Raw genomic sequence first — 15,402 nt, forward strand, 5'->3', positions numbered from 1 at the left:
ACACACAATATAGTATATTGTATGTGGAACCTCAAAATCCAATCGCCGTTTTCTGTTGCGGAGCGTCGGCAGATGTGCGATGGTTTTGTGGCGAAGAGCCGTGAACTGTAACTTTTTCCCATTAGTCCACTTCAGTTGCTTTCAGCCACGTTGCTCAGTGTACGGTGTGCCTAAGATACCGCTTAAGCCACCCATTTACCGATTAGCCCTAGAAGAGCTTAATGGGAAAATGCTGCACTGAGCAAGGAGAAGGTAAAGAAAGCTTGTAACACGGTCAATGGGCTACGGCAGAGCGGACAATGGTTTAGTCCGAGTAAACTGAAGAGGATTTCTACAGCTCTGTATACTCATTCACAGTCAACTGAGGGACATCCACACACAATAGCCGCCTCCACTTCATATGTCAAACCACAAATCCCATTTAATAATATCTTTGAGGGGATATTGTGAGAGAGGCAGAAAAAAGGTTGGCCGGCCTCGCTGATGCCCTGCCACAGACAGAAGGTCCGTACAAGTAAACACCAACAAGATGCTTGCTCAACAAGATGGCCTACATCATCACACGTGCATGTGTGTTATCTATTAATGAGGCTGGCTGTAGTTTATGCTTCAAGACCAATTTTAAGCTATAGTGTGCAGTTAAGGCGAGAGGGCATTCAAGTTATCTTAGGCTCTTTATATAAGCACGATGGATTGCTGCTGAGATATAGAAGATAAGCAGTGGTATAAAACATCCATTTTCAATTGCAAGGCCATATATACTTGTACAACAAACCACCATTCACACTCACATTCAGACCTATGGACAATTTGGAGTCTTCAATGAACCTAAAATGCATGTCTTTGGAATGTACTAACACTATACATGCCCCCTGATATAAAACACCAGAAGAAAATTAAATGAAACTTTCCATGTGAAAGTTCATATGCATTTGCCATGTATGTAACCACAGAAACACTGGTTGACTTTCAGTTGGTTAAAATTTCCATTTTTCCCCATAGGAATCAATTGTAATTGACGTACTCTTTTTCCACAGTCAGGCGGCACAGTGGACGATTGGTTAGCATATCTGCTTTACAGTTCTGAGGTTGGGGTTTGAATCTTTGCTCTGGACTTCCTGTGTGGATTTGAATGTTCACCCAGTGCTTGGGTGGGTTTTCTCCAGGTACTCCACTTTCAAAGGACAAAGGTGTGCATAATTCTTACCGCTGCACAATGACTTTATTTTATTTTTTTAACCTTTTAACAATTTTCTGTTCTATGGTCCTCATTATATTACTCCAATCACTGGTACCTCTCAGTGACTTTTTCTGAAAGATTTAGATTGAATTCCAAATTTTGCATTATTTAGGGCCCTTGACTTTGGCAGTTCCGCTGTATTTACTTTGTGTTAGGAAATGGGTGATTTTGTCTCTCATCTAGAGTACTGTATGTCAGGGGTTGAATTCTCGTGGGCACAAAATGTACAATAATAGATAGGTCTCCATCACTGGTAGCAGCAGATCAGTCAAGTATTGTGCTTCTCTAAATGAAGCCATATGCATGAGAGCGATACTGACCAATAAAGCGGTTGGAGCGCCATGAACAGTTCCAGAAACAAAAAAAACAACAAAGGTAAAAAGGATTGGAATAAATATTGTTCGCTAGCATACATGAAAAAAAAAAAATGTTTAGCAGTCAACGGATGTTTTAAACTGTTGTGTGACATTTGTTTTACAATACTAACCTCATATTGCGTAATAAGGCCATTGGGCTCAAGAGGCTCCTCCCACTTCAGGAAGATCATGTCATCCAGCGGGGTGAAGGTGAGCGACTCTGGTGCTATGCCTCCTGGGACTGTAAGACAATGTCACAAAAAAGAAGCTGAGTCTATTCTGTTTATATCAGCCCAGTCATGTCCACATGAAAATTCCGGAACAAAAGCAAAAGATATACTGGAATTATTACAATTATGTCTTGCATTAGTAAGGAATTGTGTCAAGTTCCTTATCCATCCTCTGTCAAAGTTGTAATATGAATAGCATCACATGCTTTGTAAGTAGTAGGACACGGTCATGAATGTCAGTGGGAGCACGCTATTCCTTTGCAGACTTTTTCAGAAGTCAAATTGAGGTATAGCAGTGTTTGTGTTGCTTATTAAGGCTTAAAAAATGTGTCAAGCCTATTTGTCAGATTTCCTAAATTGTTTCAGCTCTAGGTCCGTATTAGACATTTGCTTTCTCCCCAGGATCAGAGGTTATTAAAACACATTATGGATTTGCCATAACATTGATATAAACTGTACATATCAACTAACGATTAAGACAACAACATACATTAATTTAGTTCAACAAGCACAAATGAAAAGCCCATTGACAAACAATAAGTGTGTCCGTTTCATAATCAATAAAATAGCAGACATCAATTTTCTCACTGACCATTGGCGACCCAATTACAACGGACCCATTTTGGGTCCTGAACCATTTTGGGTCCTGACCCTAAATTTGGAAAAACGTATTTCCTTCATGTAGCCAGGTAAGGCAATTGAGAAGTGTTTCTCATTTACAATGGTGACCTGGTGGCAATTTAGGGTTCAGTGTCTTGCACAAGGACACTTCCACAATGGACACTCAGAGCCAGGATTCAAACCACCAACCCTTCGGTCAGTGGACAAACGCGCTGTACTGCCCCAAAGGGAGTATGAGTCGTTACCGAAAACTATGCTCCGTATAAATGTACTAATCACTTCTCAAAAACTAAAAAAAAAACATTTTTTCTCCATTGGAGTTGTTCATTTGCAACTGTTTTGTCGGTACATCTCATCCTTGTTGGCATTTGTTTCATGAAAAAAGTGATCTGCCATGGTGCAAATAATGTGCGGAAACACAAATGATAAGAAGGATAAGCAAAGAGAGAGAGCTCTCTAAGGGTTATTGGGGTGACAGATTTAATATTTTCAGAATTATGAAGAGCACCTTTTGTTATGCTAATTCAGCCTGTCAGAACGTTGTCCTCTGAAACAATTCCTCAGAAAAGCATGGAAAAGTTGCATAACGCTTGTCATTTCCACATCATAGCAAGTCCATGTGTCGTGCTCTACATATGGTGAGTGAAAATGCTAACGCCACCATTACAAACACGCTGTAAGTCTCAGCTGTTCTGACATTCAGAGTTAAATTAGCTATTGGAGTAATTGATGTGATCCATCTAAATGAATTAACAATAGTAACTGTGGGTAACGGTGAGGAACGAGCTTCAAGCAGCAGACTGTACGTGACTTTGACTCATATACTGCATTTTAAATCAAATACTGTGCTGCTAGCATTTAGTAAGCAGCTGATGGTAATCACTGACGGACAATCTAATGTCTGATTCAGTTCAGGAGTAGGAATGTAACGCATGTACTAGATGATTCGCTAAAGCAGACGTCAATATACAGTAGAAAAAAATGCTTTTAAAATAAGTGAAAACAGAGGTTGCTGTGTGTGTGTGGGGCGGGGGGGGGGGGGGGGGGGAATCTAATAGAATATAATAACATATGTTTGTTTCTTCGGGCATTGAAAAGCGTTACCACTGCTTTTATTACAGCTTGAGCCCAAAAGTGGTTAAAAATAGCCTTAGGGGCTCCTCCCCTGTCCCCTGCTGCGCTGCATTACACACGATACAATCAGAAGTTTGGACATAACTTTTCATTCAATGGCATGACAAGTGTGTCCAAACTTCTGTCTTTAGCCAGACTATTAAAACTCTGATGACATTGTGAGTTGTTTAGAGTTGTTGTTTTTATTATCCTCTATTATTACTAATATTAGGGTCACACTGAAAATTAAACAATAGGAAGATATCTAGGACGAATAAAAAAAAGCTGTCATCCTACAAGAAAAGGTCTTCAGAATATAACGAATTAGTAATATTATGAGACATTGCTATGGTTGTAATCTAATGAGATGAATGTTGAAATGCAATAATCTAAGACCAACAGCCTTATATAATCATCTTAATTCTCATATTTTTATGATACCATTCTTAAAGAGTTCTATTTTTCCTGGTGTGGCCAGAACACTTCTTAATATGAATACACGAGGTGGCCAACTGTTTTTGCTTTTGCACATGTGCACACTGATGAGTAAGTGGACCATATCTAAATCTGTGGCGTTAGATTACAATTACGAGCACAACATGGAAAATCTTGGGCACAAAAGGTGTTTTGTGTGCAGAAAAATTAGTTTTATTGCAAAGACTCAAAATCATAACCATCTCAACTTTGCAATCCCTGCACGCTAAACTCTCTGCCCTTACGCTCGCTCGATATGTCAAAGTGTTACAATTTGCCAGAAAGTCAACCAATCGGGAGTCAGACAGGCCAAATTCTGATTGGCCATCCAACCATAACCAAGAGGTGGAAACACCACTTGGGAATGTGTCGTCACGCCGCATTGCAGTATGGACGGAGCGACGAGTTTATTGTTTACTACTCGGACGTGCCCTGTCATGGTTACCTCTGTCTGTATCGCTGTTAACTTAATATTTTGTCAGCCGAATTTAAGGATGGTGAAAGGTTTCTGTTTTACGGTGCGCAGCTGCTCCTCACTGCTTTCCTGCTTGGAGGAAGAAAGAGGGAAGTCAAGTTTCAGATCTCATAGAGACATCAGATGGCTTGGAAGACAGTTGTAAGATGAAAATGTTTTTATTTTTTTAAATCCAACCTTCCAGAATATTCTGAGTTCTATGAGAGTGTGCGCCTTTTCAATCCAGTAAATTTAAAAATATCTATGTTCGGCATGAAAAAAAATTCCCATTCCATCCTCATAAGTGGCACGGATCTAACGTCATATACCTCCACCTCTTCCAACTGTGCTTGTGCACGCTGTGGAGCGCTCACACAAACAATCTGGATTTAAAAGTGACACGGATTGCCTCGTGTCAATGTAACCTTAACTGTCACAAGGACGAAAACAGACTCCCGTTGTAAATTATTTGCACAGCAGTTGACAGATTTATTTAAATTTCCCTCTGGAATGAAGCAGAACGAAACAAATTGATGTTCTTTTACCACAGAAAGAATTGCTTTACAAAGATGATTACACACTATCGTGTCAAGTGATGATTTCTCAAAATATGAATCTCATCTTGAATAAAATCTTTGTTTGTTTGTTTTAGTGTCCTCATTCTTTTCCCTGACATCCTCCCGGGACTTACTGTCTTCCTCTGTCTGGAATGTGACCTCTCTGCCCTCTTTCTTGCCCTCCGGGTTGGCCAGTGACAGACGGACATGGATGCCGTGGTAGGGCGGCAGATCACGCAGCGTGAAGCGTGAGGCGTTGTGCTCCACAGCCAGGCATTCACGCACGGTGGTGTTGTGGCCGCCGCCGCCTCCCGTCGTGGTGTAGCGGTAGCAAAGGGACACTGAGTAGGTGTGGCAGCGTGTCACGTTGAACGCCAAGTTCTCCCACAGCAGGGACAACTGCCTGGGCTGGATATCTGTGGCTGTCAGGCCCCGCAGTGCACGCATGGGCTCTGGATGGATGGAAAATTGCAAAAGGAAGCATGAGAATTTATACACGGTAATCATACAAATGTAAATCATCAATGAAAGCTTTTACTTATACAAATAAAACATGGAAGTTGGTCGCGTGAAAGGGTTTCTCTTCATGTCCCAATTTACATGCACATTTGTTGGCCAAACTCTGCCTCCAACTCACTTGGTGGCCATATGCCCCCTTCCCCTCTAGGTTTGGGTAGCAACTAGCTTCCGACACAGTTTAATCAGGTCCCCGTTGTGTTTTTCCTGCCATAAATTGTACATTAACTTCTTTCACGTGACTTTAGCTCCTCGTACATCCAAAAACATTCACAGTGGCATTTAAAGATACACAAGACTGCTGCATATGTGAAAAGCCCAGTCTAATACACATAAATATACATTTTATTGGCCACAAACCTAGACAGGGTTTTAGAATTTCCATTTCTGGCAATTGCAGTCGACTACGGTCTGATCTGAATGTGTTTTGTAATGATTACTGTGCGATGGCCAAAACGAAGGATTTTCTATTGGATAAATATAGGATTTTCTCACAGGATACAGGATGTCTACAATTAAAATTCTGAAACATTTTCAGTTTTTGTAAAATAAAAAAGTAAATTTTTCAGATATGTTTTAAGATTCGGCCATCAAAATCGAAGATTGAGTTGATCATGAGGGCTCAGCCAAATATGTAACAAAGCTTGATCTGTTTAAAGGGTGACAGAAGGTTCCGTTAATACCATATTGCCCTGAAATTTATGCTTTTGTCATTCCAGAGCATTTTTTTTTCTTTTTTTTTTAAGTATTCTCCGATTTAGTCTAAGGAGTGTCCCCTAAAAATGCACTCAGTTTGTCCAAATGGGATTTGGGAAAGCTGTGGTTATTAATTTAGGTAAACAGAGGTGTTTACCCCGTTATTATCAAAGTGCAAGCCAGGATGCTCAAATGCACTGAAAACATGTTGTTCTCTGCGTTTTGGGTTGGGGGAATGCAACAATCTGCAAACCGAATACGGAATAGCACTGATTTCCGGCAGCACTTTGCAATCCCTCGGCTGTTCCCCTTGTAAAAGCGGCCATAGTACCAAGGCAACAGTCAGCTGTTGCTTGCTTGCAGCTCCCCCTTCAGTACAGCTAGAACACATGTCACTTGTGCCAATTAAATGGACAGTGCGCAGCTTGATGTTGCTCTCAAACAAGCCCCGGACTCCTTGTTGACTATTCAGTAGTTCTACTTCTTTGCCCTGAGGTTTAATCCTCACTCCCCCACCGCCAAAAAAATGTCAGAATTGTGCAAAGCCGCTCACTTCTGCAAGATATTTTTATTGCTGGGTCATCGCATACTTTTAGAAGAAAGCAAGTTCATTCTGGTCATGTCTGTGTTAATGTTCTCCAACTAAAAGAACGACAACTCTCTTTTTCATGAACACTGAAAGACAGAGAGGCTCTTGTAGCGCAAGGCACAGACCCCCTAGTGTTCAGGGGGGCATCCCAACCGAGGACTATAAGCCAAGGACATCCTCGCCATCAATGGCGGCATTCATCGGTTATTAACACAGTCAACGCCTTATCTGTCAAGCAATGTAATGTATTGCGCTGCTTTTTAATTATAATAAGGCATGAAGAGGAATGGGCAGGGTGTGACAGCAGGGCGATGCATGGGTTTCGCGAGATCAGAGGAGGTTATTAAGCAAAGTCTTCATATTTTTTTTACTGACAGGTGCATGGAACTTCAATAAGATGGCAGGTGCATCACTAAACAGGGACTGCAGAAAGTTGTTGACTAATTTAATACGAAAGCTGCTCTGTAGCACTATACGTACAAATATTCCATGTTTTACTGCCCTAATATACATAACTCTCTTTTTATATTGCTGTCTCACTTCATCATCTCGTCACTTGCTATTTTGTGCATGTTTAAGCGCTACTACGAGACAGAAATAACGTTGTATACTATCCCCAACTTCATTTGCATTTATTACTGCCTGTGGTAGCAATTATTTTGAAGTAAAATGCTGTGACACTTCCAATCTACACGGATGGCCTCTGCAGTCACTAGCCTTCTCTTTTCATTTGCTTTCAACCATCTCATACACGATAGAAAATAGCCAAAACATTGGCCCCCAACTTCATGCAGACTAATGTGGTGAAGGGATCCACAAACAACAGCACACACACAAAAGTCCTATATCAGAGGTATAATTGATAGTCTGCACAGTCCGAGTCAAATAAAGAGAGGCCATGAAACGCTGGGTTGATAAAAGCGGCAGCAAACAGGCCACAGTGTGCTCATTGTGGCTTTTCTCAAAGTGGACATCGTGCCAACCCTTGCCTCGTCTTATTTGTTGGTGTGCCACGGGCAGCCATTTTCTGACACCCTGCAGCCGCCCCAACATGGCCGAAAGCCCAGAGCACCATGTTGATCCTAAGAGATCGGACGTGAGATTGGAAGTGACAGGTTCAGCTTTGTTGTCTCCCCTGCAAATGTGACACGGGACAGTACCTCGCAGCCAAGGAGGTAATTTGGACTGACTGTGCCAGATGAGAAAAAACAAACATATAAGGACGTCCGTGCCGTGTGTTCCACTCCATGTGCATGAATTCAAAACATCCCAAAAGCGCCCTTACACAGAGTTAGGTCCTGAAGTATTTGGACAATGACTTTAGATGATATGGCTTATGCACTACCAAAATGAATTTCAAATAAAACAAGATGACAAGTTACTGGAGTGTAGACTCTCAGCTTCAATTTAAGAGGTGCAGAGGAACTTCCTCTTTCAAAAATTGTAAGTTTCCTCCTTGGAGATGTTTTGCCAGGCCTTCACCGCAGTCACCTTCACTTGGTGCTCGTTTGTGGATCTAGCTTCCTTCACTTTGTCTTCAGTATGGGAAAAAAACGCGCAATTGTGTTGCGGTCACGTCAGTGACTTGGCCATTGAAGAATTACATCTCTCTGAGTTTTAGAAAGATCCTTTTGCAGTGTGTTTAAGATCGTTAGCTATCCTCACTGTGAAGTGCTACCTGATTTGTCTGAATGTGTGTAGAGAGTATATTCCTAGACACCTCACATAGAGATTAAACGGTTTACCAATAAACCATGCTAATATTTCATACAGTTAGTATGAATGTTTATCACAAGAAAGTCTTACTATTAGATTTAAAAAAACATTTGCAATATCATGACATAGTCATCTTTAGGACAATTCTGTTCATGACGTGTGATATAAAATGTTCATACTGTTTCATCTCTTGTCAACAGTCATATAATCACTAAACACCAGTGTGCCTGTTACATGCCTTCATTGTTTTTGAAACATTACTATCATATTTGGGAAAGAAGATACAAGGTTTTATCATGTATATCACAAATATTATGCAGTCTGTACGTCCTTGAAATGTTAAAATGTTAAATGTTAAAATTACTCTTTGTACTGTGATAGATATTTCCTCCTAGCGGTCAGCCCTTGCACTGGTAATATTCCTAATTTTAGTCTGGCTTCAGTGTTGGCTCCCTCTGTAGGGACCAAGAGCTTCGTGAGCGAGGGCTTTCTGGGGCGGTTTCAGTGACCCAGTAGCAGGTGGAGGCCTATTTCCGCACAGTACTTGGGGGACCACCTGCAGTCCAAATGTTCACCTTTCCTCTGTGATTTACTTGAGGGGGATCAGGCTGTTCTCATGCACTCTGCTGATAATTAAAGAAATGCCTCATCAAGCACACCTGGATGGCAGGTAGAGCCCATGTTCACATTCACGGAGATTAGTTTTACAGTACCCGCCCGAGGAAGTGTTTTGGCGTAGTGGAGCCAGCTACCCAACATGATTGGAAGGGAGGGGAAGACTCTGCATGGCCGTGCCAGATTAGTCACAGTGGCAAGGCATGACTGCTGGAGCTGCAAAAATGTGCTTTCCTCCCAAATAGGGCCCAAAAATCCCTTATGTTCACCAGATAATTACCAGCTCAACACAGCAGCCCCACTATCAATTATCTCATGTTTAAACTTAATCAGGCCAACAGCAAGGGGCCGATGAGTATTGGGTGATGGTACGTGGGGCCAGCGGGGGTAGTGTAGACCAGATGGTTGAGAAGGTAGAACTCTGAGGAGAAGGTGATTACAGTCTGCAGGAAGGTCAAGAAGTTGAGTTGCACCAGGTGCAGACTGTTTTGCATTGTTACATTTGACTGTAACGTCAGTGAGTGTAGCACATCAGAGAACTGCGAATGGCGCTCAAACTCCCAAACATTTGGCGACAAACATAAACAAGAGTCCTGGGACCAAGTCTGCAAAAGCAGCAGTTTTTAAACATGAGAAGTATTTGATGTTTCCATGCTGTTGCACGGTCGAAACTGGTGCATGAAGGATGCAGGGAAAACAACATATTTAGTAGTTGCACTACTGAATATTTGTTAATTGTTCTTCAGTCTTAATTGCTAATGTTAATCTTTGACTAAATCTCCAGCTTTACTTTTTTGTTCTTTCCAATGCAGTTCAGTAAAAAAGGCAGGACAAACATTTGTCAAGTTTGATTTCACCTGTGCTACTTTGTTGTGCATCAGAGTTCCCTTTTTATCAGCGTGCAACAAACCTCATAATATTACTAATCCCACATGGTTGAACAAACCAATACCACAGTCATCGAAATGTAAATGCTTCATTAAAAGAGTTTAATGACTTTCACAAACACCGCCTTTATTGCTTCACCTTCCTCATATTGGCTGTGCACATTAAATGTCACCCACACACTTTGTCAAACAAAGGCTTCCTCCCCTCCCCTTCGTCCCCCATGCAGTTTTGGGCTGTTATTAACTTCCTTGCTGCTATTGTTATTTACTGTGTTTCATGTTTTGAGTGCTAGGGATGTTGCATGGGTGTTGTGGAGCTGTGAGTTCCAACATAGGTCCTGATGAATGAGGGTTGTTTTTGGCTGTGGGGAGAGAAGGGTGGCTTTAATATGTCATTGGGGAGGGGGCCCGGTGAGGCTGCACGAGAGCACTGTAGAGAGATTCGTGAGGCATGGTGTGTGGCAGGAAGAGACCGTTGGGCACAGAAGGAGTGATGACCATGAATGACATGACGACTGCCTTTGGGCTCCACAAAGCTATCCATTTAATGTGTGTCTGCGACGTACAGATGCAGGCAGAGGTACTGTCTTCATCTGTGTCTGTACGTTGACATTACCACGGCACAATATGCTAGCTAGCTTGAAGCATGGTGGTGAACTGCTGCTCATCTCCCCGGGTGTTTTGTGTCTACATTGACAGATGACACGGGAGGACAGATGTTGGCAGGCACAGCAAAATGTTCATTTTCAAGTAAACCCAACTGGGGACATCCCATTCATTTTCAGTATAATATATAATTATTCAGAAATCAGTATGTGCAGTCGAAGCAGCAGAGTGAGTTAGTGGTTAGTACGTCAAGTCTAAGGTTCAAATCTCGGTCCAAGATACCCTGTTGAAGTTTGCACGTTCTTTCTTGCGTTGTCTTTGGGATTCCAACTTCCTCCCACCTTGCCAAAACATTGCATGTTAGGTTCAGTGATGACTCTAAATCAGGGGTGTCAAATCCCAAAGCACACTTCATGTTGCAGGCCCAACAAGCTAAACATTTATTGAACAGACTAAAACAAAAGCTTTTTTGAACATATGTGTGACACAAAACAGACAGGATACAATAAATTTATGTTGGAGGAAAGTTTCTATGTTCACAGATTCTCAGGATGGACTACAGGTGTTCATCAGTGAGGTGACTCCTATGTTAGAGCTGAGCGATATAAGGATATAAATGTTAGTGCCATTTAAAAATGTCTACCGTTCGATACAACCTTCTACTGTTTATATTGTTTTTCTATGTGGGGTTTTGGGTTAGCTACACAAATGTAGCGTCTGAGACTGTAACATAACAGTTGTCTTTCTATTCCGTCATTCATGTGGCTCATTCTCGTGGCATGACTAGTCGATTTACACTCAATCCTACTGTTTCATGAATGTCACCATTTGATTAAGCGTGGGTGGATTGGTCATGCCTGGAGAGTGAGGCCCGGAGATGACGTACTAAATAGCCAACTGTTACTATTAAATGTTATGCTGGTCACTTGTGAGCTTGTGAATTCAATAAACGGATTCTGTGCAGTGTGCATGTGCTCCAAAAGAGTATGAGTTTGTGGGGTTCTGTTTCACAAGCCTGACTTTAGACGCCGCTATGCCTCGGACGCTAAATTAATATTGTATGAACAATGAATGGAAAGTAAGGAAGGAAAACTATAAATGTACCTGTATCGGTATTTATGTTTTTTACCATATCGCACAATAATCTTCAACACAGAGAACAGCTGCTCACATAAATATGTGCTACCAAAGACACAGCATTCAAGCCGCATGTAGATGGAGTGAGGGAATGATCGTAGGTAACTACTGATTCAGGCTTTTGCGCTGCATTATGAGACTTGCAGTTTGTGTGTAGCATCAGAGCTTCACATCGCATCCTTAAAAAAATCCGTGTTAGGGAATCAGAGGAGGAGACGTTTGGAGGAGACCTTTGGCTGTTATCATAGCTCTTTAACGTGTAATTTTGTACAAAGCAGTGTACCGTAATTTCTTGTGTATAATGCACATTTTTCCCCCCAAAAAATTGTCAAAAGTCCATCCGTCCATCCATCCATTTTCTGAGCCGCTTTTCCTCACGTGCTGGAGCCTATCCCAGCTATCATCGGGCAGGAGGCGGGTTACACCCTCCCAGCTATCATCGGGCAGGAGGCGGGGTACACCCTGAACTGGTTGCCAGCCAATCGCAGGGCACATATAAACAAACAACCATTTGCACTCACATTCACACCTACGGGCAATTTAGAGTTGTCAATTAACCTACCATGCATATTTTTGGGATGTGGGAGGAAACCGGATTGCCCGGAGAAAACCCACGAAGTCACAGGGAGAACATGCAAACTCCACACAGGCGGGGCTGCGGATTAAACTCCGGTCCTCAAAACTGTGAGGCAGACGCTCTAACCAGTCAGTCACCGTGCCGCCTTGTCAAAAGTCAATAGTGCGCATTGTACATAGGTAGAAGGGTTTTCCCGAATTTTGAGGTCAACTTTCGGGGTGCGTATTATACATGGCTGCGCATTATACACGAGAAATTACGGTAATATTTACATTTAGGCGTGTTTCTAGTCGTATGGTTTTATTATTTCTACAACCCCAATTCCAATGAAGTTGGGACGTTGTGTTAAACATAAATACAAACAGAATACAATGATTTGCAAATCATGTTCAACCTATATTTAATTGAATACACTACAAAGACAAGATATTTAATGTTCAAACTGATAAACCTTGTTTTTAGCAAATAACCATTAACTTGGAATTTTATGGCTGCAACACGTTCCAAAAAATCTGGGACAGGTGGCAAAAATGTTGAGGAATGCTCATTAAACACCTGTTTGGAACATCCCACAGTTGACTAACAGACTAATTGGGAACAGGTGGGTGCCATGATTGGGTATAAAATGAGCTTCCCTGAATTGCTCAGTCATTCACAAGCAAAGATGGGGCGAGGTTCACCTCTTTGTGAACAACTGCGTGACAAAATAGTTGAACAGTTTAAGGACAATGTTCTTAAACGTACAATTGCAAGGAATTTAGGGATTTCATCATCTAAGGTCCATAACATCATCAAAAGGTTCAGAGAATCTGGAGAAATCACTGCATGTAAGCGGCAACGCCGAAAACCAACATTGAATGCCCGTGACCTTCGATCCCTCAGCCGGCACTGCATCAAAAACCGACATCAATGTGTAAAGGATATCACCACATGGGTTCAGGAACACTTTAGAAAACCAATGTGAGTAAATACAGTTCGGCCCTACATCTGTAAGTGCAACTTGAAACTCTACTATGCAAAGCAAAAGCCATTTATCAACAACACCCAGAAACGCTCCCGGCTTCTCCGGGCCCGAGCTCATCTAAGATGGACTGATGCAAAGTGGAAAAGTGTTCTGTGGTCTGACGAGTCCACATTTCAAATTGTTTTTTGGAAATTGTGGACGTCGTGTCCTCCGGCCAAAGAGGAAAAGAACCATCCGGACTGTTATGGACGCAAAGTTCAAAAGCCAGCATCTGTGATGGTATGGGGCTATGTTAGTGCCAATGGCATGGGTAACTTACACATTAGTGAAGGCACCATTAATGCTGAAAGGTACATACAGGTTTTGGAGAAATATATGCTGCCATGTCTCCCATTGAAAATGTATGGCGCATTATGAAGCGTAAAATACGACAACGGAGACCCCGGGCTGTTGAACAGCTGAAGCTGTACATCAAGCAAGAATGGGAAAGAATTCCACCTACAAAGCTTCAACAATGAGTGTCCTCAGTTTCCAAATGTTTATTGAATGTTGTTAAAAGAAAATGTGATGTAACACAGTGGTAAACATGACCCTTTCCCAGCTTTTTTGGAACGTGCTGCAGCCATAAAATTCTAAGTTAATTATTATTTGCTAAAAACAATAAAGTTTATCAGTGTGAACATTAAATATCTTGTCTTTGTAGTGTATTCAATTAAATATATGTCGAACATGATTTGCAAATCATTGGATTCTGTTTTTATTTATTTTAAAGCATAAAGTAGTCTCTAGTTCTCCAAAACTCGCAAGTGCGTAAACGTGTGTGCCGTGATTGATAATACTTCCCGACAGTCACCTACTCCTGGTTATCATTTTATTTGACTTGAAAAATGAACTTTCTATGTCCTTCAGTAGAGAGCAAAGATGCCTGCTTTTGGCTAGCTAATATAGTCAGCCAGCTCTTATCTTTTCAAATAAGCGTCACATCGATACGACCGTGGTGCCAGTAGAAAGTCTCCTATTTTGTGCTTTCAGCTCCAGAGTTAAGCGAACGCCGGTGATAGCAAATATAGCCTTTCTAAGGAGATAAGTGTGTCACAGTGACTGAGTCCCAACTTGTCAATCACTTCCACTCTGATTGAATCTTACCCGATAGTCACAAAACAGCCCTTTAATTTTCTATATCTAGCTGGCTTTGATCATTAAGAATCACTCAATATCACAGTCAATGAACTTTTATGAAATAACGCAGATCCTGCAAAGTATAATAGTTCAGTTAAGCGAGGTATACTTTGTGCGTATAAGCCATTTTTTGGGCAGGCTCACTTTTGAGTCGAGGGGAATCGTGGCGCAGTGTACAAGGTGAGCATGGGGAGCAATTATGACCTCTCAAAAAGTTCAAATTCATTTCTGACCCATCAGAAACACGTGCCCTACCATGAGCTCACAAAGCTGAGGTGTGACCAGGTTTAAGAAGCTACTGTAACTTTGTAATGGCACAAACTCAAAGGGAGACTTTGTTTAGAATAATGTTAACACGTGGTGCTCTATGGAGCGCAATGGTATCAATAGCACTGTACGGCATGTTGTGTTTTACTCACAAATGAAGTCTGCCATAAGAGCAGTGGTAAAAGAGCATATAACTGAACACTTATAAAGTTCAAGAGAAAATATTTGAACACTTCAGAATTTCCTAGATTCCTGCAAATATTCAGCCATAAACTTAGGATAGTTGAAGGCTGCAGCAGTGGAAATATATTTAGTGTATTATACTAACTGCTGATAGGTATTTTTTTTAAATAACAGCACTATCCATTGTTTTATTTTTTAACCCTGAAGGGAGATTTTCCCTAGCTATCTTTATCTTGAAATTGCGATTAGAAAATCCAAAACCAACATTTTGTGAAGTGAATGAGTCATGGTAAAATGCATACTGTGTGGTTACCCACCCAATATGTAAGATGTCAAATAAATAAAATTGAAACGTTTGTTTTGTCACTCCTGCTATCGTGAAAGTGTAACAACAACACACGTACGAAGATCTGCGGTTTGTCTGG

The 15,402-nt window shown here is 41.4% G+C and overlaps 1 protein-coding gene across 6 annotated transcripts in view; it reads right to left on the reverse strand.

The window, feature by feature from the left end:
* ptprub (protein tyrosine phosphatase receptor type Ub) overlaps positions 1-15,402 on the reverse strand; it is a 184,265-nt gene that overhangs the window by 56,529 nt on the left and 112,334 nt on the right. For all 6 annotated transcript variants that reach the window (XM_061776353.1, XM_061776352.1, XM_061776356.1 and 3 more), the window contains exons 8-9: positions 5,180-5,497; positions 1,728-1,837 (exon numbers count right to left, since the gene is read on the reverse strand). In XM_061776353.1, the coding sequence (XP_061632337.1) occupies positions 1,728-1,837; positions 5,180-5,497 (428 nt within the window). The remainder of the gene's footprint in view (positions 1-1,727; positions 1,838-5,179; positions 5,498-15,402) is intronic.

This window comes from Phyllopteryx taeniolatus, chromosome 6 (genome assembly GCF_024500385.1).
Source record: "Phyllopteryx taeniolatus isolate TA_2022b chromosome 6, UOR_Ptae_1.2, whole genome shotgun sequence".
NCBI lineage: Eukaryota > Metazoa > Chordata > Actinopteri > Syngnathiformes > Syngnathidae > Phyllopteryx > Phyllopteryx taeniolatus.